At 47.0% G+C, this 24,009-nt stretch overlaps 2 protein-coding genes across 5 annotated transcripts in view; one reads left to right on the forward strand and one right to left on the reverse strand.

Annotated features, from left to right (window-relative positions):
* RBM48 (RNA binding motif protein 48) overlaps positions 1 to 410 on the forward strand; it is a 268,656-nt gene extending 268,246 nt beyond the window's left edge. The window contains exon 5 of one of the 2 annotated variants that reach the window (XM_069648444.1): positions 127 to 410. In XM_069648444.1, coding sequence (XP_069504545.1) covers positions 127 to 213 — 87 coding nt within the window. In that variant the 3' untranslated portion in view covers positions 214 to 410. The remainder of the gene's footprint in view (positions 1 to 126) is intronic. The other variant, XM_069648443.1, reaches the window with a different exon arrangement.
* Positions 252 to 24,009, reverse strand: part of CLXN (calaxin) — a 246,767-nt gene continuing 223,009 nt past the window's right edge. For all 3 annotated transcript variants that reach the window (XM_069648446.1, XM_069648447.1, XM_069648448.1), the window contains one exon: positions 252 to 779. In XM_069648446.1, coding sequence (XP_069504547.1) covers positions 729 to 779 — 51 coding nt within the window. In that variant the 3' untranslated portion in view covers positions 252 to 728. The remainder of the gene's footprint in view (positions 780 to 24,009) is intronic.

Below are 24,009 nucleotides of genomic sequence, written 5' to 3' on the forward strand. Positions count from 1 at the left end.
TTCTGTCAAATCGTACTCTGTCATGGTATCATTTTACTTTGCATCATAATTCAGGCTTGAGGACTCTGTTTGAAAATGAATATAACACTGCATCATCTTCTAAAATTGACGTGTTGATTTCTCTAGGTTTCATCGATCTTTATTTTGACACCAGAAATAAAACAAAAAGATACTCCCGTAAAGCAACCAGTGAAACCCAGGAGAAGAATCTAACTGCATGCAGTTTCCAGAATTTGCAAAAGAATACCGCATTATTGTTTATTAAAAACTTTATTAAAAATGTTTTTTCAAGTTGTGTCTTGTTTGAACAAATTTGGGCCCGAGTGTACATTATTTATACATTTACAAGTGTAATTTATGTCCTAATTCAGACTGTCATTAAATAAATGATGCTGCTTTTTGTAAACAAAGTCCATTATTTTGTCTTTTAAATCATATGTACACCACCTATACACATCTTTTCAGAAAGAGGTTTAAATCGGTTCTAAAAAAAACGTCAATTTCGTGCAATTTAACTGATAATGCATACGGTTTTTAGAAAGATTATTGCCTTCACGTTCTGTCAATTAAACCAAATTCACTTTTGATTGTATTGATAAACCGTATTGTCCGAAAGTTAATGAACATAGGGTATGTATGTACAGCTCAAATAGAGTTAACGACCACATGCTTCAGTAATTTACTGTAAAGATAGGTGAAACATGATACATTGGGGGTTGCGGTTGCTCCTATAGTTCATTTACTTCTACGAAGACCTGCCGTTCAAATGCAAGAATGCTCTGAAAACAAAGATAAGACCATAGTTACTACAATGTTCTTACAACATAGTGATAAAGCCGCCTGAGCTACATGTGAACACAATGTGATGAGACACATTGAAATAAAAACAGGCTATTTGCACGTTTGAAATCTAGACACATTTTGTTAGTTAAAACGATCTTACATGTTTCATATATCTTGTAAACTTGCCTGTGTGTGATCGTCACAATAGTCCTTTACCTTTTAGGTAAAAGATGATAGTTCTTCCTAAAAATGATGTCCCTTCCTCCCTGTCCCTTCTTCCCTCAACTTGGTTCCAGATGATGGATTGTCACTTCTTCTGCATCCCTTCTTTTTAGTTTTTTGTTATTAGATGATGGTTAAGGCTACCTATAAGCTGCAACTATTTCATTGGTGTAGACAGGAAGGAGATGGACATATCTTGTGGATGTTGTCATTTACCCATCTATTGACTGCCTATGCCATTCCCAACCACAATCTACCCTCCCAAAATACATCCTCCTGGGATCTCTTTTAGCTAGATCTAACAAGCAGCAACATCAAACTGTGTGATGTATAGGGCCCACTTGTGTTACTTCGAATGGATTGTGTCCTCCAACGTATTCCTCATCTTAGATATTCCCGACCAGCTTCAGCTGCTTTGGAACATATTTCTCGGTAGAGGGTGCCGTGCGTCGATGGCGTCGTCGAGGTCCCTCTAAGACCTCCGTCGAGGGTGACATCATCGGGTATACAAGTAGCTTGCACAGCGCCCGTTGGCCTCCGTTCCGTTTTTCCGCAGTACGTGTTGCTATCGGAGACTCAGCATGCCTCAGTTATTTCTGTGAGCTATCATTTTCAAAGAAAATCAAAGATGTCCCCTTCATCGACCCAGACTACCCCGCGTTCGGGGTTCAAGAAGTGCAAAGATTGCAGTTCAAAATATCGATAACTGACCCACACCGATTGTGTTTGTGGTGCCTCGGTGAAGATCATGACACGGAGGCCTGCACAAAGTGTCAGGCGATGACCGATAAGGCCTTGCGAGAGAGGAAGGGAAAACTGCAGGTGGGTCGACAGACAAAATCTGACCGAAAATCCTCAAACATTGAGTCGAGAACCCATAAAGAATCTCCTCGACGCGATAGGACACATAGGTCGAGATCCCGAAGTGGCTCCCACCACACCTCATCTTTGACGAAAAGGTCGAAGAAGGGACGCCTCCATTCCCCATCCACTTCATCGTCCGGCGACTCTCCCAAAAGAATGACATGTCCCACAAAACACTGAAAATGATGGAATTATTTGAGCGGGCTAAGCCTCGGACCGTGCCTTCCTCGGAAGCCGGCAGGGAGTGTTCCCGTACCGACACTCGCAAGCCCTCGAGCCCGGGTGATCGAAGAAGAGCTGATCGGGAATCCTCGAGGATCCTGAGCAAAAAAGTTAGCTCGTGGTCATCGGCGCCGTCCAAGATCCAGCATAGCTCAAAAGGCCAAAATCTCGAAGAGCGAATTGAAGCCTTCGAGACCGGTTCCATCGACGGCTCTTATTTCATCGACGCCTTTGTCAACGTCGACTCCGAAGCCGTTGGCGCCGAAAATTCCTAAGGCTCCATTTCAGTCATCTGAACAGGTTGCTGCAAAAGAAAAAGCTGCAAAGCCTGCACCCTCTTCAAAAACAGTTCTTACAGAGAAGACTTTCGCTCCTCTGCCCAGGAAAGAATTCTTTAAGTCCCTATCCTCCATTTCTGAAGAGCCGGAAAGGTCTGAGGATGAGGAGGTCCCACTTGGCTTAGAATATGGCACGCACCAATGTTTCAGAATGTCTCATCTCTGAAGAGAGTAGAATGAGGAATCTCATAGAGACATTACACAACACTAGTGGTGTGGATGCATCACCTGAGGCAGAATTTTGGAAAGCCAGAACCAGGAAACCACGCCAATTCCTCATTCCGTCATCTAATGACAAAGGTGGTTGATTATTTAGGTTGGACTAGACCAGGATGATCTGACAGACATTCTAGATCAAGGCCTGCCCACTGATCTAGTTTTACCTTTCCACGTAGCCTTGCAAAATAGGGTGGCCAAGAATTGGGAGAACCCGGACTCTATTCCTACTGTGAATAAGTCCCTTACATCAAAATACCGCCCTTCCAGTAGCGACCCCGGCTATCTGTCCAAACACCCCACTCCCGAGAGTCTGGTGGTCCAGGCAGCCACCGCTATATCCAATAAAGCAGCATACCCTACTATCCCTCCAGATAGGGATGACAAGCGTGTGGATGGATGGGTACGCAAGGTATTTTCAGCAGGGAGTATGGCCTTAAAATCGGCTAACTCCACATGTGCCTTGGCAAAATTCTCGTACACTCTCTGGGAGTGCATCTCCATGGCGGCAGAGCATATACCAGAAGGGGAGGACAGGGAAGGATTCCTGGCTATTGTTAGAGATGGAAAGGAAGCCATGCAGGAATCCCTTCAATCTGGTTTGGACACTGCAGCGTCAGCATGTCCATGGTTACTGGCGCAGTTATGCGCAGGTTTGCGTGGTTGCGGAAGTCTCGTTTCGCACCAGATGTGCTGCAGTCCCATCTCCTGAACATGCTTTGACGGGTCTCACCTTTTTGGCAGCAAGGCTGATGAGACTTGAGAGGTTAAAGACCTCAAAAGGGGCTGCCAAGTCTTTGGGAGCTGCCATCAGGCAACCTCAGCCTTTTCGTTCATCAGGAAATTCTTGGAGGGGGCGAGAGGAATGACCAGTCAAAAAGGCCAAAGAAAAATCCCTTGTGGACAAGGTAAAAGTGCTAAGCCAGCTCCAGCTGCAGCTTCCTTGCAATCAGCAGCCGCAGCATCCACCCCATCATTTAACACCGGTGGGAGGGGCAGACTCTCAGCATCTGCAAGAATGGCGAGCCATTACTTCAGATGCTTGGGCTCTGGAAACAATAGCCCAAGGTTACTGCCTTCCATTCTTTTTTTTCCTCCCAACTTTATTTAAGTTTTTTAGAGCATTATAGACATATGTGCATTGACAACCAAGTATTAATAAACATATATTATTTTCTTTACCAGCTCAATCGACCCCAAGCCTGGGGTTTCAGTGCAATTCAAGTCCATTGCTCATATTTAAAATAAAAAAAAAAATGTACATAGCAACCATTAAACTATCCCCCCCTGTCGCCCCGAACATATCCCAACTTATGGGTGAAAAAGTGTTCTGCTTTGTTTTAAGAGTTCAGCTGGTTGGATCGCTCTCCTGGTTTAGAGTTCGTATTTGTCAAATAATGGGTATTGCACGAAGCAATCTAGGCTTGAAGAACATCTGCTCTTTATCATCTGTGAATTTGTGTAGTGGTAGCCAAGTGTTCTAATATTTTGAGTACGAGCCAAGGGCTATTGCAGTCACCTTTTCCATAGCCATCACACCCCACAATCTCACCCACCACATGGCTGTTATTGGTCCTTCCTTAGTTTTCAATGCTTGTGCGACTGTAATTCTGGCTGCGCTTAACATATGAGTGATAAGTGTAGCTGTGGGCCCAGAGCTTGCATAACATCCCTCGACTGCCTCCTCCAAGAGAAGCACTAGTGGGTCAAATGGAAGCTGCACGCCAAGTAGTTCTTTAATATGACTCAAAATCTCCTTCCAGTAGGTTTCCGCTAGTGGGCAGGACCACCACGTACAAATAAAATCCCCTGGAAGGCCACAGTTTCTCCAGCAGGTTGCAGGGTATTCTGGATTGATGGAGTGTATGCGAACGGGTGTGATATACCAGCGGAGGCATAGTTTATATGCTGCTTCCTTAATTGAGGTGCACCTAGAACTCCTGGCAGTTCTGTGCCAGATGCGGCCCCAGGTGTCCCCAGAAATTGCTCTCCCTAGGTCTGTTTCCCACGTTTGCATAGAAGTAAGGTTCTCCTCTGGGTCTATTCCCCCGATTAGGCGATATAGTCTGGTTATCCCGTTACCAAATTTGAAGGAGTCCCCCCTGATCTCCTGACTTTTGGCAGTTGTTCAGGTGGGGTCTGAGGGCTTAGGCTCCTTATTACGCCCTTGTGGTCGAGGACGTCCTTGCCTCCATTGACCTTTTCTGTGTCCTCCTGTTGTCTCTCCGCTCTGGGATGGAGATTTTTCTTTGTCGGTGAGAGTGCCTTCTTCATCTTCTTGCATAAGTTCCTCCATGTCTTCCTCTTCGGAGAATCTCTGGCCTTTTTATTCAAAGCGTAGGCAAAGCCTCTGTCATTACCCCTTTAAGAGCACTGTTATTTGTCCTCAGAGCTCTAGGTCACCCAAATTATTGTTGTCCTGCCGTTTGGCTCTTCCTGCTTTTGAGGGCGTTTCCTTCGAATCTGTTATGTGGCTCAGGTTTTATATGGACACAATGGTGTCCGCGGGGAGCCGCTCCACTCGCAGCCCTCCAGAATGCCAAAAGCAGCGGCAATGCGCAGGCCGCCGGGCTCTGCAGCCCGAATCCGTCATCCGCCGTTGTGTGCGCCCAGTCTCCAGCAGCAACCCGCCCCCAGGAGTCCCGGGGGCGGTTATATGTGAGGATTCAGGTGGGGGGAGGGTTGTGGGGGGTTCTGGGCCACCCACCGCCTCTGTGGGTGCTCCACTGCGCGGGTACCTCCCATTGCAGCCGTTGCCTCCCCCCAGCTGTACCCGCTCACCTCAGGACTCAGACTCGAGCCCGCGAGCCTGCAGATCCCTCAAGCCGGGGCCAGACGCCGCCTGCTTCTTTCCTTCTGACTCCTCTGCCAACTGCAGCTTCCCGGCGGACACACACCTCAGGCCCTGGGATGCGCCCTCTTTGCCATCTCCACCAACGACAGTCTGTGCTTCATGCTCGGAGGGGGGGGTGGGAGCACAGGCCTTCCTTTCTCCGCTGTGCCGGCAGTCAGCTACAAAGTCGGTGAGGAGAGTGATCCCCAGATCTGCGGTCCATCTCGGCCATATTTATGTCCTTTCAGGGTTCCGTGGCTTCTTAAACCGTGCGAGGTCTGCGGCGGCCACCATCTTGATAGGGGTCGTTACGCAGATCTCCTAGTTTTGCCTCTAACTACGGCTAAATTACTTGGTGCCAACCAATTCTTCACCCAGTTGGTGCCCACCGACTTCACAACTGCCTGGGAAGCGTCAGCATAGTTTTCGGGTTGTTTTGAGGGGGTTAGGGGTTCCGGGGTCGGGTGGAATCACGGAGCTCGCCGAAGAGCCATCCGTATGGGTCCTCGGCTGACCACGCCCCCACTGCATTCCATTCTTAACGCAGCCTCAAAACAATCCACCAGGGAGACACTCTTTGAAGTTTCCAGATTCGCTCCTACAGCAGAAGATTTTAACCCTGCTAGAGAAAGGTGCTATAGAACCAGTGCCTATAGCAGAGAGGAACAAGGGTTATTATTCCCCATATTTTTTGATTCCCAAAAAGGACAGAGGACTGAGACCCATCTTGGACTTGAGATACTTGAACAAGTTCCTCAGGAAGGACAAGTTCAAGATGGTCACTCTTGCTCAGATCCTTCAGGCCCTTCAACTTCAGGATTGGTTGGTGTCATTGGATCTTCAGGACGCTTATTTTCATGTGTCGATGCATCCCAAGCACAGAAAATACCTGAGGTTTGCTGTTGGCGGCTCGCACTATCAGTTTCGAATCCTACCATTCGGGTTGACCTCCGCCCGAGGGTTTTCACCAAACTGATGGTGGTAGTGGCAGCGTATCTCAGGGGGGGAGGGGGCGGAATCCATGTCTACCCCTAGCTGGATGATTGGTTGATCAGGGCGCATTCTCCCGAACAAGCCCTGGATCATCTGGAAGTCACCTGCCACTCCCTTCACAGACTGGGCTTCTCCCTCAATTTAAAGAAGTCACAGATGGCACCTTCTCAACAGCTCCAGCTCGGAGCGGTATTGGATACATTCTTGGGAAAGAGCTTGCCTCCTAAGACGAGGGCTCAAGACATTCTTCAGATGGTCTCCAAATTTCAGAGTGCCCAAAATCATCCGGCCTACGACTTCTTGAGGTTGCTTGGCCTCATGGCATCCTGCATCTTGCTAGTGCCAGAGGCTTGCCTGAGAATGAGATTCCTTCAATGGGCTATAAATACTCAATGGTCCCAATTCTCAGGAAAGATGCAGATCTACTTCAGGTTCCGAGCAGGGTTCAACAAGATCTTCTATGGTGGACCTGCAAGAACAGTATTCTGAAAGGAGAACATTTTTGGCAACCATGGCTGCAGATTACATTAGTGACGGACGCCTCACTCATGGGGTGGGGAGCCCATGCCAACGATCTGACAGTCAGGGGTTGTTAGTCACCATTGGAGTCCAAACTACACATCAAACTTTTAGAGCTGAGGGAAATCAGACTATCGCTGAAAGCCTTTCTGCCCTCGGTCAGAGGGAAACATTTCCTGATCATGACGGACAACACTGTGGCCATGAATTACCTAAAAAAAAAGAGGGGGTGTAGGGTCACTACCTCTGTGCAGAGAGGCAATGCGGCTCTGGTACTGGGCAATTCTAGAAGGAATGTCCTTATCAGGAGTTCACCTAGCCGGAGAGAAAAAAACGACAACGGACGCTCTGAGCAGGCAGGGCACAGTCTCCCACGAGTGGGAGCTAGCTCAGGAAGTCCTTCAAGAGATCTTCTCCCTTTGGGGAACCCCTCAAGTAGACCTGTTTGCAACCAGAGTCAACCGGAAGTGCAAAAGGTATTGCTCAAGGGAATTTCCTCCGAGAGGAGCTCTAGGAGATGCGTTCGGGGTGGACTAGGAATTCCCACTACTTTACGCGTTTCCACCGATCCCTGTCATTCCTCAAGTAATCAGGAGGTTGAGACGGTTCGGAAGCCACATGATCCTAATTGCCCCGGTTTGGGCCAGGAGAATGTGGTACCCGGATCTTCTAGATATGCCCATCTGTCCTCCAATTTGTGTTCCTCAGAGAGAGAATCTTCTCTCACAAAGGGAGGGTCAGGTTCTCCATCCAGAGGTCAACACTCTCAGCCTTCATGCTTGGTAACTGAAAGGCTTAGATACAAGGATTGGGACCTCCCGGATGACGTCATGGAGGTATTGCTTTCGGCAAGAAAGCCAGCAACAAAGTCTCTATACCGTTGCCATTGGAAAAAGGTTTGCAACTGGTGCAGGAAAAAGAATGTTGATCCTTTTCTATGTTCAATCCCAGAGGTGTTATCTTTCCTCTCATCACTGGCACATAAGGGTCTCAATGTTGGGACTGTCAAAGGCTATTTGGCAGCGCTTTCTATTTTTAAGCGCTCTTCGGATGAGTGTTCCTATTTTAAAATTCCTTTGATAATCCAATTCCTAAAAGGGCTCACAAAAGTGTTCCCAACTTTTTATTTCCAAGTCCCAGTTTGGGACCTTCATCTGGTTCTAAAGTTTTTAATGTGTGCCCCGTTTGAACCCTTGCACACATCCCCTTCAAGGTTGTTAACGTTAAAGACCATTTTATTGTTTGCATTAACATCTGCACGAAGAGTGAGCGAGTTGCAGGCACTATCTTCCAGGCCACCCTATACTGTGTTCCACAAACACTGGGTTGTTTTGAGGGTTAAAGCCTCTTTTTTGCCTAAAGTTGTTTCTGATTTTCATCTGAATCAGAAGATCATTCTACAGCTTTCTATCCTCCCACGCATCCCGGTAAGGAGGAAGAAAGATTTCACATGTTGGACCCTAGAAGGGTGTAAAGTTTTTATATTTCTAGGCTCTCCAAGCTTAGAGTTGATGATCAACTTTTTATTGGCTACACTGGAAGGAAATTGGGTCAAGCGGTGTCCAAACGGACCTTGTCAAGATGGATTGTACTTTGCATTACTGAATGCTACAGATTGGCTGGTAAGGACCCGCCGGAAGGCTTGAGGGCCCACTCGACCAGAGGTATAGCCTCTTCGACAGCCCTTCAAAGGGTGACCCCGTTAAGTCGATTTGTGATGCAGCGACTTGGTCCTCAATACATATTTTCACAAGGTTTTACAGTTTAGACGCTTACCACTCTGAGGAACTTGCCTTTGATAAGGCAGTACTATATTCAGCATTGTAAAAATAAAAAAATAAACTACTCCCTTCTCCTCCAAATTCTTACACTGCTTTGGGGGTCTATCTAAGATGAGGAATACGTTGGGAGGACACAATCCATTCGAAGAACAAGTTGTTTACCAACTGATCGATGTTCTTTCGACTGGATGTTCCTCCAACGTGTTCCTCATCGCCCTCCCAGCCTACCCCTCTGTAGAATTTCCAAGGTTATCACTACTTAAACTCTCGCAAGGCCCAACCATGTCGACCTACACTGACTATCATCACAAACAAGAGGTAGAAAAACAGAACTGAGGCCAACGGGTGCCGAGCAAGCTACTTGTATACCCAATCACCCTTGACAGAGGCCTTATAGGGACCTCGACTCTACGCCATCGACGCATGGCGCCCTCTGCCGAGAACATTTTTCCAAAGCAGCTGAAGCTGGATGGGAATATCTAAGATGAGGAATACATTGGGGGAACATCCAGTCGAAAAAAACGTTACCAGTTGGTAAGCAGTCTTTTGGGAGTTAATGCCTTAACTGCAGGTGTAAATGTGCTACTGGTACAATAGCATGTCTTCACCAAGTGTCTCTTCAGTCACTCGACTTAAAGGCAGTTTGTGCACCCTGGGATCGGAAGTCCAGTCAAAAAACAAGCACTGGCAAAGCCAACAGTTTTGGCTTGTGTTCAGGTATTGGAAAGGCATTTGCCAGGAACATATATGCCCAGGTACTCTCACAATTGTCCAGCTGTTGGCAGTTTATGGCCAGTTAGTATTATGGCAGTGCTTGGCAAATTCCTATCCCCATGCATGCAAAAATGGAAAAGGTTTTGCCCATCCCCTTCCTATCCATTGAATTATGGCTGTTTTTCAATGGATAAGGGACCACACACGTTGGATTGTCTTCATAACCTGTACTATGATGTTCCTAAAAACCCAGTTATGTGTTAAGCTGGGATTTCTATAAACTGGCATCGTACTATTCAGTACTATGGTAATAACATTCCCTCTCAAATGTTGGTAATGCACAATCCCTTCCCCTCCAGACTGTAGTTGCTGACTTCAATGCCCTAAATGCTTTTTCTATAGCTATCTGTTTACTTTTGATTTGTTTTAAAGGTTACATTTGAGGAATAATGTTGGCATACAAAACATAAAGTGACGTAATACACCATGTGACACTGATCCGCTAGCAAGGAATACTACACAACATATTGTCACAAACAACTGGAGGGAAAATCCATGATGTTTTATGTAAGGGGGATGTAGATTAAAGAAATGTACTGCAGTTTTCGGGGCTGATGGGACTTGTTTTCATTTAGATTGATAATCAATGAATATTGAACATTTCCTAAAATGCTTGGGCATCTCATTCCTTGTTGAGGCCACATTTTTACCATGATGACCATGTACACATATTAGCCTACCAGAGATCAAGTTAGAGTTTTGTTATGCTAAAGTAAGCCGACAAGTATCACCTGGTGTGCTGAAAGTAATGCGTTGAAGAAACCTTTAGGCATGTTCAGTTTACCAGGGACTACACAAGCATATGATAAACAATAAACAAGTCAACAAAATAACCCTCCGATTACTCACCTTTTGGACTGATTTCAGTTTTTTCCCCTCTGGAGGAAGGTCCAAGCAAATGGGTGTAACTACTGCCCCCTCCAACACCAGAGCGCTAGCACAGTCGCAGAGAGGGACGTCAGTCTCTAGCCTCAACAACAATTCCTGTTGATGGACTTCTGCACCCGCTCCCAGAAGGACTGCAGGGCCGGGCACGACCACCAGATGTGGGTCCAGTCTCCCCTGCTGTTATGCTTAAATAACTATTTGTCCCAAGTATGAACATGGAAGATCCATAAGACCACTTACCTGGGCTTGAGGACTGGAAAAGACTGGTGCCTGGAATTCGCCCGATGGCTGTAGGGACTTGTACCGTCTCCAGATGTAATAAGAAATTCCCCTGAGAACCCCCAGGTAGACCGGCACAATGGCTTGATGACCAGGAGGCTCCCAGGGAAACCCTTGTGGGGAATAAAACCCTTGGAAGAGCTGCTAGGGTGCGTTGTCTTCCCGAGATGACCAGGCGTGGAAGGCTGGTCTGGCTAGAATTCTGACAGATTTGGAGGATCAGGTCCAGGGCTGGACTGTCGAAGTGTAGAAGAGAGAATACACAATAGTTATTCCTCGTGACCTGTCTGAGGTGGAGGAGATCCTATGTTAGGATTCTGGTCTCACCATAAATCAAAATAGAGGAGGCTTCTTGATGGATAATGGTCTTTAGGATGTGTAGAATGTAGAAGAATACTAGAAGATAGAAAAGACAGAGTGAACTAGCGAACAGAGGAGCTGAGGTCCTAAACAAAGGTGGAAGTTATGTACCAGGATATATAGCCTACCCGTCTGCTTCTAAGCCTTTCCGAAGCAGGGTTTGAGGATCTAGTTGTTTGCCTGGGAAATACTGATCACGGTTCCCAACTGTGAGAAAAGTAATTGAGTGAATGCAGTCTTTTATTGGGTAAGAATCTGCGTGAAAGAAATGAGGCAACAAGAGACTTTACCTGAAGGTTCCCGGAGAGAAAGTGCTGACTGCGCCTTCGGTGGGCGGAGCTTCCGCTTACCAATACGCTGTCTATGATCGGGAGAGTCCTGTGCTGTAGCAAGAGCTAATTTCTAAGTTTAAACAACAAAAGACAAGAGGTTTTAGGGATAGCACAAGGATAGCAAAAGAAAGCAGTATTGGCCGTAAATAGACTAAGTCCTGAATAGCAAACTCACATAGCGTCTGCCGGCTCCTACGAGAGTAGAAACACGTCGTTCCTCTGGTGTTGCTTGGCAATATACAAATATACAAGTGAACAGGGGGTGTTCTGAGAGACTCGCGGTGCAGCCTGGGAGCAAACAGCTAGACTGTGGATTGTGTTGCAGTTAGGTGCCGGAGCGGCGGCCATGTTGGAATCATGTCGCGATGGGAAATTCATATTGATGGCCATCACAGTATGCCCCCTTTCAGGGTTGTCTCCTCCCGGTTCGGCTGGGTGCTTCAGATGGAAATCTTTAACCAGGCGAGGTGCATGGATTGCAGTCTCTGGGTCCCAGGTGCGGTCAGCAAGTGAATACCCCTTCCAGTCAACTAAATACTGTAAACGACCCCGGGAGTCACAGATCCCCTTAACCTCGTATTCTGGATGGATTCCGGATGGATACGTGACCAAGAGTTTGGTAAACAAAGTTTGAAGGCAGCTGTTCCTATAGCCGAGATCACCTAGAAAGGACCCAAGAATCGAGGGGAGAGTTTAGATGGCACTAAATACCCTGGAAGAAACCGAGAGGAAAGCCACCCAGTGCCCCGATTTGATCACAGGGGCTCGAGTTCTATGGCGATCAGCAAAATGCTTCCTTTTCTCTTGGGAACATTGCAGCGCGGTTACTGCAGAGCGATGACCCTAATGTATCTGTCCCATCAAATAGTCCAGGTCAGGAAATTTGTTTTCTGATTTTTTTCATAGTAGGAAAGGATGTTGGATTGAACCCATATGTGCAATGAAAAGGAGTGTGAATGGCTGAGTGATGAGAGTTATTATACACAAATTCAGCCATGGGTAACAAATACTTCCAGTCATCTTGGGCTGCTGAGAGGTAACACCGATGGTAGCCTTCCAATGTCTGATTGAGCCTTTCTGTCTGGCCATTGGTTTGGGGGGTGATAGCCTGAACTGAGAGCGCGAGATATCCCAAGGAATTTGCAGACAAGTTTCCAATATCGTGAAGTATATTGCGAACCCCTGTCAGAAATAATGGTTTCGGATAGGCCATGTAGAGTGAAGATATTATTGATAAAGATGCGAACCATTTGTGCAGCCGATGGTATTCCAACAAGAGGGATGAAGTGAGCCATCTTGGTTAAAGTATCTATAATGACCATAATGGTGGAGCAACCCCCTGACGGCGGTAGGTCCACTATAAAGACAAATATGGTTGTCGGTTCTATATCCCGACTCTCGTACGCAGCGCGAGCTGTTCCGGGTGTTTGCGGAACGAGCTGTAACGCTCTAGCGTTTTTACCGGATCTCAACCGAAGGTTGGCCACGCCCCCAGACTTCCGCACAGTATATCCGGACACTCAACCTGTGGCAAGGCGCGTTGCTTCTCTCCTTCTAAGTAGCTGTACGCTCCGTAAGTTCGTGTGGATTTCAATCTGCTCCTACTACTTACTTTCCTCACTTCTTTATGCTGTTATCTCTAATAAGCTGGGACGTTCTTTATTTTCTTCTTAGTGAAACCCACCGGGCTTCCAGCCAATGGTCTTTCCACCCTTACGGGTACTGTCATGATGCCTACCCCCGGGGCGCCAGGCCCAGCACCCCCGGGAGCAGGCATCACGCCCCCTGGTAAAAGCCCAGCGGCCCTTTATAGGGGCTCTTTGGACTCTGTCCTGGCGCCGTTGGCGCCAGGCTCATGTTGGACATCAGTCCTGGTGCCATAAGCGCCAGGCTCATAAGGGGAAGTGTTTGGTGCACTTACCTGAAGCAGACCATGCTGCACACTCACCTGATGCAGACCATGCTGCATGAAGAACCAAGCCAAATGAGGCTTAGGAGGAACTATTTTTCTGATGGAACTATTTTGTTACTTGGGTGGGGCTGTGGAAGAATACTCACCTGGAACTTCTTCCAAAGCTATTTAAGCCACGCCCGGACAGCCACACATGCTTCGCGTTGTTCTGCATCCCAGCAGCTGAACGCTCACCGTGTCTGCTCCTGCACCTGGACTCCAGCCACGCCCGCCTCGAACCTGGAACACCTGTAAGGGAATAAGAGAAGAGAAAGGTGAAAACCAGAACTTATTCAACCTTCTTACCTGCATCCGGAATCTTCACGCCAGCATTCCTGAAGGAAGACTTCCATTTAAAAGCACTGCGTTGCTCGCTGCAGCGCCGCGCTTCACTCACCTGTTCCCGAGACGCCGCCCGGCTCCATCGCGGTTCTCAGCACCGGTCGCCACATCTCTGCTCCTAGGGGAGAGAAGAAGAGACAAAAGGTGAGCAAGGGAACACAAGAGGAAAGCCGAATTTTCAGCCATATTACTTACCGGCTTTTCTTGGTGAACCATTCCACATCTCGGGTTGGCGCCGCATCTTTGGCAGGTACCGCACCCCGGCCCCTAAGGGGAAAGGACATTTTCAGCCATATTACTTACCGGCTTTTCTTGGGGAATCATTCCACATCTCGGGTCGGCGCCGCATCTTTGGCAGGTACCGCACCCCGGCCCCTATGGGGAAAGGACAAAAGACATTATTGGGGAATTATAAAGACATTTAGAGGGGTCGCCCTCATCACTAACTCACCTGATTTTACCACCGGCAATTTAACCCCTCAACGCATCGCCTTTGTTCTGCACCTGAAATAAAGGACAGAAAAGACAACATAAAAGGAGGCTCACACTTGAACTTTTGCATCGTCATACTTACGGCGTATTGCTCAGAAAAGTCAAGTGGATGTTCTAGCGCCATTCTGAAAACCAGTGAAGTAACTGGAAGAACGCACGCCCCTGCACCAGAAGCAGGATGGAGAGTTCATCCTTCCAAACCATAAGGTGAGCCTAACCGGGGGTTTTGGAGGAATCGGAGAAGAATGAAGGGGGGCTGGGGGTAGCAAGCACACTATTCGGCAGACAGTTAATCCCCTTTCTCATCTGCAGAAGGATAATCCTACGGGCCCGACAAGCAAGATTTGGGGGTCCTGTTCAATCGGTGGTCCGAATTCTGCGCATCACGCTTGAAGAGGCCACAGCAACCCAGACCAGACCAGCGCCTCAGTGGGAGCCAGGTGAGCGTTACAGGTACTGCTAGCCTCTTCAGCGACTATCAGGTGCGTTACTAGGTACTTATTCTTACGGCCCTTTACTTTTGTCAATCATTCTCTGGAGATTCTTTATCATTGTTCTAATCTTATTTTCCCCGTAGCACTTCTGATTCTAGCCACAGCACCAGAAGAAGTAGGAGATCCTACCCGGAAGTACAGGAAAGGGATTTCCCTTCGGTTTATTGGCTCAGGCGGTAAGGGAAGCATTTTGTGTTTCAAGACAAAGCCACTTGCACAAGACTTGAAGATTTATAACCTTATCCTTCTTTAGCTCATTTAGATTAGGAGTGAGCCTCTTCCCGCCTTTTTTCTCACATTTAGGATTGACCGAATAACACCCAGGTAATCCTTGTTTCCACTCTATTCTCATTCCTTATCCTTTCTACCCTCAAGTATTTACTAGCCTGTTACCTTTTGTATTATTACACCCAGTTTCCTGTTCCACTGACGATCACCAACTACCCTTGGCTGAGGAACATCACCCTAGCTGTCCTCAGGATTCTACGGACCCTAGCAGCCCAACACAGGGTTTTTCCCCCCGTTGGGGGTTTTCCCTGGGGGCTCCTTTGCATCCTGGCTCTTCAGCGGGAGGTGAAGGGATCCCTAGGAGGAACCTCATAGCCTTCAATAGAACAATTTCAAGCTCCAGGGAACAATCAAGTCTCGAGGTGGGTAATATCTTGTATGTTGACGCTTGAGTTTGATGAATAGTACAAGATTTGAAATTAGATATTACAGTCTGTTGATATTATCTGCCAGGGGCGAGAAGGTAATGGCATCTTAACCAGTTCTCCAAGGGGAGATTGTCGAGGTACTTTGGTCCGTAAACAGATAGGACATGATCTGACGTATTCCTTAATGTCCTTCTGGTCCGTAGGCCACCGAAAGAAACTAAAAACCAATTCCAGGGTAGAAAAGAACCCATGGTGTCCTGCTGTCTTGGAAGTCTGACACATATCCAGAACTTATTTCTAGAGGGATCGAGTGGGGATGAATGCTCTATTTCCACGAAAGTAGCAACCGCCTTCCCTCGTCAATCCCAATTTGTTGGAACGTGTGAGTTGATTTTTTATGTTGTGTTTGGATTGAGTTTTAAGCCATGTTAAAAAATCTGGTGCAGTGTATAGTCCCATGGCCATTTTAGGAAAGATGGGTTCTGACTTGAAAAGCTTATTAGGAAGGTGTTCCTTTTGAGATTAAAGCATCTGTCTTTAGATTATCCCTTCTGGGGAATGAATGAAAACTTGATCCTGTATGGTGAAAAGAAATGTGCCCAACGAGCTTGGCGGCTGTTGCAGGTCTGTGCATATTGTAGGATTCTGAGATTGTGGTGATCTGTCCATACTTCTAAAGGATGTTTAGCTCCTAGAAGTAAATGACACCACTCCTCAAAGGCTCGTTTGATAGTTAGGAGTTCCTTTTCTAAGACAGTGTAGTTGAGTTCAGCAGGTGAAAGTGTCTTGGACAGAAATGCTACCGGGCGTTCTTGGTTTGAGTTATCCAGTTGTGAGGCATCAGTTTCTACAATGAGTGTACGAGTTTGGTCTGGATTTGGAATGGGAGCGGAGGTAAACAGCTCTTTGAGTCTGTTGAACACTTGGTCTGTGATCGGAAACCATGTAAACTGAATTCCATTCTTAAGTAGATTTGTCAATGGCTTTTAAGTCTGGAGAAATCGGGAATAAATCTACGGTAGAAGTTGGCGAATCCAACAAAACGTTGAATATCTTTGCCTGAGGCGGGAGTAGGCCAATTCTGGACTGCGGATACTTTTTCAGGGTCCATCTCTATTCCCTTGGTGGATAGCACATACCCTACATAGGTAACTTGAGGTTGGTGGAAAGAACATTTTTCCAGCTTTCAATACAAATGATTCTGTTGAAGCTGTTGCAATACCTCTTCCACATGCTATAGGTATTCCTCAATAGTGAAAGGAAGATCAGTATGTCTTCTAAATAGACAACCATATTGTGAAGTAGCAGATCGGCAAAGATATGGTCCATGAACCGGTGGAATATAGCCGGGGTGTTTGACAATCCGAAAGGCATCACTCTATATTGGTAATGGCCAAACGGCATTCTAAATGCCGTTTTCCACTCATCACCAGGCTTTATTCGGATCAGATAAACCCCTTTTAGATCAAACTTGGTGTATATGTTGGCCCATTTTACTGCCTCCAGAATGTCCGGAATTAATGGCATAGGGTATTTGTCCGGGAACTGTGATATTGTTCAGGCCACGGAAATCTATGCAAGGACGAAGTTCATCTGTGTTTTTCTTAGAGACAAAGAACAAAGATGCAGCTGCGGGTGAAGTGGATTCGGTAATAAGGCCGTTCCTCAAGTTGGTTCAAAGATATTCACAGAAGACCTCCTTTTCATTTTCCGAGAAGATGTACATTCGCCCAAATGGCAAAGGTTGATCCGGAATTAATTCAATTCCACGGTCATCCCTTCGGTGGGGGGGCAATTGGGTGTATTCAGAGGTAGAAAACATTTCATGATGGGTTTCGGGGAGACCAGTAATCTGATTAAGAGAAGTTATCCCTAGATCATCCATCAGAGCTTTTGCCGCGAGTCTACCATCACCTTCTGTTGGTCTCTAACACAATGTGCCAGGCAGTATTCAGATCCCAGAAAGAAGGATCCAGCTGTCCAATTTATGTAAGGATTGGGTTTCTTTAGCTAAGGTAAACCTAAACTGACCGGATGATGAGCTGCCCGAATTATATCCAGAGTTAGAATCTCCTGATGAGAATAGATGGACATTAATATTGGGCTGGTTTGGCCATTGATGGGTCCGGAAACCAAAGGGCTCCGATCCACGCTCTCCACTGGAATGGATTCCAACTTGGAAGATCGGGGGATACCATGTGATGCGGCCCAGTGGTCGTCGATGAAATTACCGGCAGCTCTGATATCCACTAGTGCTGGTATGTTCTGCAATAACCGGTTCCCAATGGAGAAGGACACTATGAGCACTAACATGTTAGTGTTGGTATGACTAGTGCAGAAAGATGAATGTGATGTTTGTGAGGAACCCTGTTCAGGCATTGGTTTCCATACCGTGTTTCCCCTTACGGCCAGGCGCTGGCGTTTCCCGAACACCAAGGTGGTGTAATTGGGCATTCCTGAACGGTGTGTGTATTTGCGCCACAATACATACATAAACCCAAGGTTCTCCGATGGTTCCGTTCATCGGGAGTTAAGGGACCTTGTGCTGTTGCACGTAATTGCATTGGTTCATCGGTGGTCTGTGAACGGGATGAGGAAGGAGCAAATGATGTTCTCTGTGTCCTTCCTCTTCTTCTCTCTGTTGACCTCTCTTTCATCCGGTAATCTATTTGCATCATCAGTGCTATAAATTCAGTTAATGATGAGGGACGTGGAACCCGAGATACCTCGTCTTTGAGGCCTTCAGAAAGACACCTTCTGAATAACGTGACTTGAGCATTGTCAAACCAAGTGGTTTCGCTTGCCATCTGTTTGAATTTTGTAATGTATGTTAGTATGTCTAAAGGTCAAGGAGGTGTTCCTGTGAAGCCACTTGGATCACTTGCCGGCCAAACATGGTGCGGATACTATTGCAAAAGGTTGTATGAGAATCTAATATAGGGTTATTGTTGGTGATTAATGGCGTGGCCCAAGCCAGTGCTGGCCCAGTCATTTGTGACACCATATATCCCACATGGTCTCTATCAGTATGAAAATATGCTGCCTTGAATGTAAATTGTACTGCACAGGAATTCCTTTACTTTATGTGGGTTACCGTCAAACTGACTGCCTGGTAAGGGGCCAAGAGGGACATCCGAGCAATGTGGGATACGATTGCTCCAGCCTGCTGCGCAGGCTGTTGTTGAAGCTGTCTTAAGGAGGCATTCTCCTGTTTCAGCTGTTGAACCTCGGTGGTTAGGGACTGTACTGCAGCAATCAGCTGCTGGATTTGTTGTTGCTCCACGATTAATGGTCTTTATGCCTCCGCCCCAGAACACTTGAGACAAGAGAATAGAGACAGGCGTTGCTATCTGTTATGCTTAAAGAACTATTTGTCCCAAGTATGAACAGGGAAGATTCATAAAACCACTTACCTGGGCTTGAGGACTGGAAAAGACTGGTGCCGGGAATTCGCCGGATGGCTGTAGGGGCTCTGTACCACCTCCAGATGTAATAAGAAATTCCCCTGAGAACCCCAAGGTAGTCTGGCACAATGGCTTAACGACCGGGAGGCTCCCAGGGAAACCCTTGTGGGAAATAAAACCCTTGGAAGAGCTGCTAGGGTGTGTTGTCTTCCTGAGATGACCAGGCATGGAAGGCTGGTCTGGCTAGAATTCTGACAGACTTAGAGGATCAGGTCCAGGGCTGGACTGTCAAAGTGTGGAAGAGAGAGTACACAAGAGTTATTCCTTATGACCTGTCTGAGGAGGAGGAGATCCTATGTTAGGATTCTGGTCTCTTACCATAAATCAACATAGAGGAGGCTTCTTGATGGGTAATGGTCTTTAGGATGTGTAGAATGTAGAAGAATACTAGAAGATAGAAAAGACAGAGTGAACTAGCGAACAGAGGAGCTGAGGTCCTAAACAAAGGTGGAAGTTATGTACCAGGAGATATAGCCTACCCGTTTGCTTCTAAGCCTTTCTGAAGCAAGGTTTGAGGATCTAGTAGTTTGCCTGGGAAATACTGATCACGGTTCCTAACTGTGAGAAAAGTAATTGAGTGAATACAGTCTTCTATTCGGTAAGAATCTGTGTGAAAGAAATGAGTCAACAAAAGACGTTACCTGAAGGTTCCCGGAGAGAAAGCGCTCATCGTGCCTTCGGTGGGCAGAGCTTCCGCTTACCACTACGCTGTTTATGATCGGGCGAATCCTGTGCTGTAGCGAGAGCTAATTTCTAAGTTTAAACAACAAAAGACAAGAGGTTTTAGGGATAGCACAAGGATAGCAAAAGAAAGCAGTATTGGCCGTAAATAGACAAAGTCCTGAATAGCGAACTCGCGTAGCGTCTGCCGGCTCCTACGAGAGTAGCAACGCGTCGATCCTCTGGCATTGCTTGACAATATACAAGTGAACAGGAAGTGTTCTGAGAGACTCGTGGTGCAGCCTTGGAGCGAACAACTAGACTGTGGATTGTGTTGCAGTTAGGTGCCGGAGCGGCGGCCATGTTGGAATCATGTGGGGATGGGAAATTCATATTGATGACCATCACACCTGCAGCCTCTCCAGCAATCTGATGAGGTGCCCGGGAACATGGATCAAAGCCTTTCTGGGGTGTAGTGCCATTGGGTGAGCACCTTATACCACACCTCTCGTAGCTGAATTGATCAGGCAAGCTTGGGTATGATACCTCAGAAGAATTCCCATTCTTCTGTCCGGATTCGCCGTCCCAACGTTCTATCCCATTTCCCCATGTAGAACCATGCCTCATTCGCCACCCCCCCAGCAATTATGGCATACAGTGCATATATAAAGAGTGAGTCCCCTGGATGGGATGAAATTGTTACGCTCACCTGGTATCCACAGGGACGCCACCCAGCCGGGTTACTCGCTGGTATGCTTCTCAGCTTTGCCCTGATGTGGTCTGCGGGGAAGGTTCTGCCTTGTAGAATTAGGCGTGCTCTCTGTCCTGCCTTCTTTGCAGGGGTGCATTGTCTTTCATGGGCGAGTGCGGTCCAGTTACTTCACGGACGCCAGCCCGTTTGATATTGTTCAGGTAGATCTTATTGCTGTTCTTTAGTTTTGTTGCTATCCTGCATGTCTTTTTTTGTTTAAAATGTCTCTTTTTTTTCTCCCTTAGGTATGTGGAACTGGCTTGGTTGAGCTCCACTGGTAAATGATGGCGCATTAAGAGCGCTATGACGCGGTAAGTAAGCGCTATGCGCAGCACTGTGAAGTCTTGCCTTTGCTAACCTGTGTTTTCCTTCCTTGTAGGTCGCGGTGTTCTTCAGCGCTAGTGGAATGTCCGGAGTGGTGCCAGCCGAGAGGCGACCAGCCAGGTAAGCCTTTTGAGCAGTTCGTAATTTGTAAATGTCTCTACTGCTTTCCTTAATGTTGCCTCTATCTTCCTCTTTCAGGTCGTTCTGTCCGGGAGGCGTGCAGATTCGAGGAAGCTGTTCTCAGTAGCTGCGAGTGTTTAAAGATGAAGACTGCAGGTAAGATGCTGCTGCTAATGATGATCCATTTTGTCTCCTTGCAGGTTCTGCTTCTCTGAGGTTTGAGGGAATAGCTGGACACGGTGAGCGTCACGTTGCAAGCTGCAAAGTAATGCGAAGCATGTTGTCTTGCTCGGGTGTGGTTTAAATAGCCCCAACAAAATAGTCCAGGTAAAGTAGTCCCTAGGCTACCACACCCAAAAGACTAGACCGCATATCTTGGTTCTTAGGAACCAAGCTATGTGGATGCCTTCATGTTGGCTGACAATACAATAAAGTAGTTCCCAGGCACATTGTTTTTCATGGTGTATGAGCCTGGCGCCAGGACTGGCCCCATGAGGGCTTTTAAAGAGGATGCCAGGCTCTAGAGGCCCGAGTCCTGACTCCACCTGGCCAATGGGTTTGCCAGAGGGGGTTTTGGGCGAGGGTTGTGACAGAAATATACTTCTCAAATGCTGTGAATTATCTGCTTGCTGCCAGCTTGTTATCTGGGTGCCTCACCCATTGCTGGAGCTGGTAGTATCGGAGCCTGTCTCCCTTGGACAGACGAAAGTTCTGCTTGCACTGCTCAAAGGACTTGATGTCTTGTCCTTCCATGATATCTCCAGGTCTCGTACATCCCACCCCTTCCACTTCCCACAGTTCCATCCTTGGCATGAACTGTGGGTTCCCAAATAGCGGCGTGAATGGACCCGCCGCTGTAAAACTCCTGCCACCTCCCCAACCAGTGCTGTGATTGCCCCCTCTCTCCTCAAACAAATTATATAGTTGTACTAGGTGTGGGGCAAGGATAGTTCAGAATTTTTTGTACAAAGCGTTCATGAGGCCGTCTGTGGGGGGAGAGGGAGTTTCACTATGGCCAAGTTGACTTCCTCCTCAATTATATCCCCTTCTAGTGCCTCCCTGTCCACCTCTGACAACCATGGGAACTCCATTGCATCCATATATTCCTTCTGTGTGCCCTCCAGAGGCCCTATCCGAGGCATAATGAGTGCCTGTTAGGCAGAATCCTGTGCAGTGCCCTTACGGACCACTACACACAATTAAGACCACAGTGGTAATACAAGTTCACCTTTGGTACAAGCTTGTACTACTATGTTAAAGTGGTAGCAGTAGCGGAGCAGCCAGGCTTATCTCAAGAGTATTTGAGCAGTAGCAGAGATTACACAAAGGGACCACAATTACTGTGACTCAATTAAACACTGACTCAAGGTTTCAGGTAAAAAATATAAGTACATTTATGTTTAAACCATTTGTTATAAACATAACACTTCTATTAATTCAAAACCACACGTAAAATACACTACAACCAACCAATTCAGTTGGTACAGTATAACTCAAGGTAAGTACCCTATGTTTTAACGGACCAGCGTTGTGAAACAAAAGACGTTACCGGGAATACAAATGCGATCACTTTTTGACAGTAATGACAGTTCGGTCTTACTAACGATACGCGTATCCGCGGCAAGAAATGTTACCGGGGCAAAAACACACTTAGCACCTGAGTTAACCAGAGAGAGTTGGGGGTAAAAATCATATGCAATACTTTTGTCAGGGCAGACAGAATCAGAGAACACTTGTTGACAGAAATTCAAGAGTCAATAGGCCAGAGCCAGTGTCAAGTGTAACTGGGTTCCTGTTGTCGAGGATCACACAGTCGGACAGTTCAAGGTTCAACGTTGCCAGGAGTACTTAGATATTGTCAACAGAGGAAGCAAAAGTTATTAGAAGGAGGGAAGACAAGGGCAAGCCTTGGAGAAGGAAAGGGATTTACCCTAGCTCCGCGAAACACAACAAAGTACCTTACTCAAGGAAGAAGCTGGTGCCACGGCAGTTGTTCCTGGTAGTTTCCTGCAGACCCACTGGAGCTTCGGCAAGGAGGACGTCTGGAGGGGTCTGCACCACACAGGGATGAAGCCGGCAGCAGAAACAGTGAATAAAAGGTGCGCTCTTTTAAAAACAGGAAAGGCTCGTCAGATGGCTATCCGGACCACTACAGCAGTGTGCAGCGATTTCGACCACGAAGAGGATCCTCCGACTATGGAAGATGAGCTGGTTGACCCCACCAGGCTCAAGGGAAGAAGACTCCAGACTGGATCTTCTCTGGTCGTCGAAGGGTAGATAGCTCAGGACTGCAGCAGGGCTTCACCGGGACGGAATAGTTGCAGCAGCTGTCGTTTTCTCTGCTTCTCTTCGGTTCCTTGTAGTTCCAGTGGCGACTCTGACTTTCAGCCCAAGAGTCCTGCCTTTTATGCGAAAATCCCCCATTCACACAGCCTGGCTGTCAATCACGCAGCAGGGGGGTTGTCCAGCCCGGACAACCACCTCAGCCAATAATGGCAAAGTGCGACTTGGGTTTCCTAGGATACCCTGTGCAGGGGGTGACTAGACCACTCCCTCACATTCAGCCCACCTAGACACCCAGGCGCCTAGAGGGCTTATTGGCAGAAGCCCGCCAAAAGACAGTGAACAAAGAAGGCAAAACTGGTTTGCCGCGCAAAGTAAAACACAAGAAGGACTTTAACAAAAAGAAATGGCGAATAAATCCAACCAGAGCCAAAAGAAAGAGTATTTGGTCAAGCGGGTTTATGTTCGAGGCTAATATAATAGCTTAAAACAATATCACGTTTATATAGTATAATCGCGGTAGAAAAGTTAGGGTAGATACCACTGCCACCAGCCAAGTCTAAATGTTAAAAGAGCAAAACACTGCTCTAGGAGGTACAGATAAAAAGGGCTAAGGATTAACCCTTCCCAGTACTCCATGTAAGATGGGGTGTACTGGATCTGTAGTTATTTGACTAAGTAAAGTAAATGGCAACTTTACCCTTTTCTGGGGACTGTAGTCAGCCTCAGAAATGGAGTCGGTGGGAAGTCTAAAAGACAACCCTGTGTCACTGCACTGAAGGTGCTGTGTAACACACAAAAAGAAGGGGGCTACTGAAGTGGTGTACTCCAGAGTCCACAATCACAAAAACAGATGAAATGCACATGGCAAAACACAGGTAAGAGTGGGAAAAAAAGAGGTACATTCTTACCAAGTGGAAAAAATAAACTCCAGAAATCCAGCAAAGCTGCTAGGGGACTCACTAGGCGAGGGAAATTAGCCATCTAATGAGAATTCTCCCTAACAGTGCCATAGAAGCACTCGAAGCACCTGAGAATGCCCTCAGTTTCCACTACATCTTACCCCTC

The sequence above is a fragment of the Ambystoma mexicanum genome, chromosome 2q, assembly GCF_040938575.1.
Source record: "Ambystoma mexicanum isolate Mex_15411 chromosome 2q, UKY_AmexF1_1, whole genome shotgun sequence".
Taxonomy (NCBI): Eukaryota; Metazoa; Chordata; class Amphibia; order Caudata; family Ambystomatidae; genus Ambystoma; species Ambystoma mexicanum.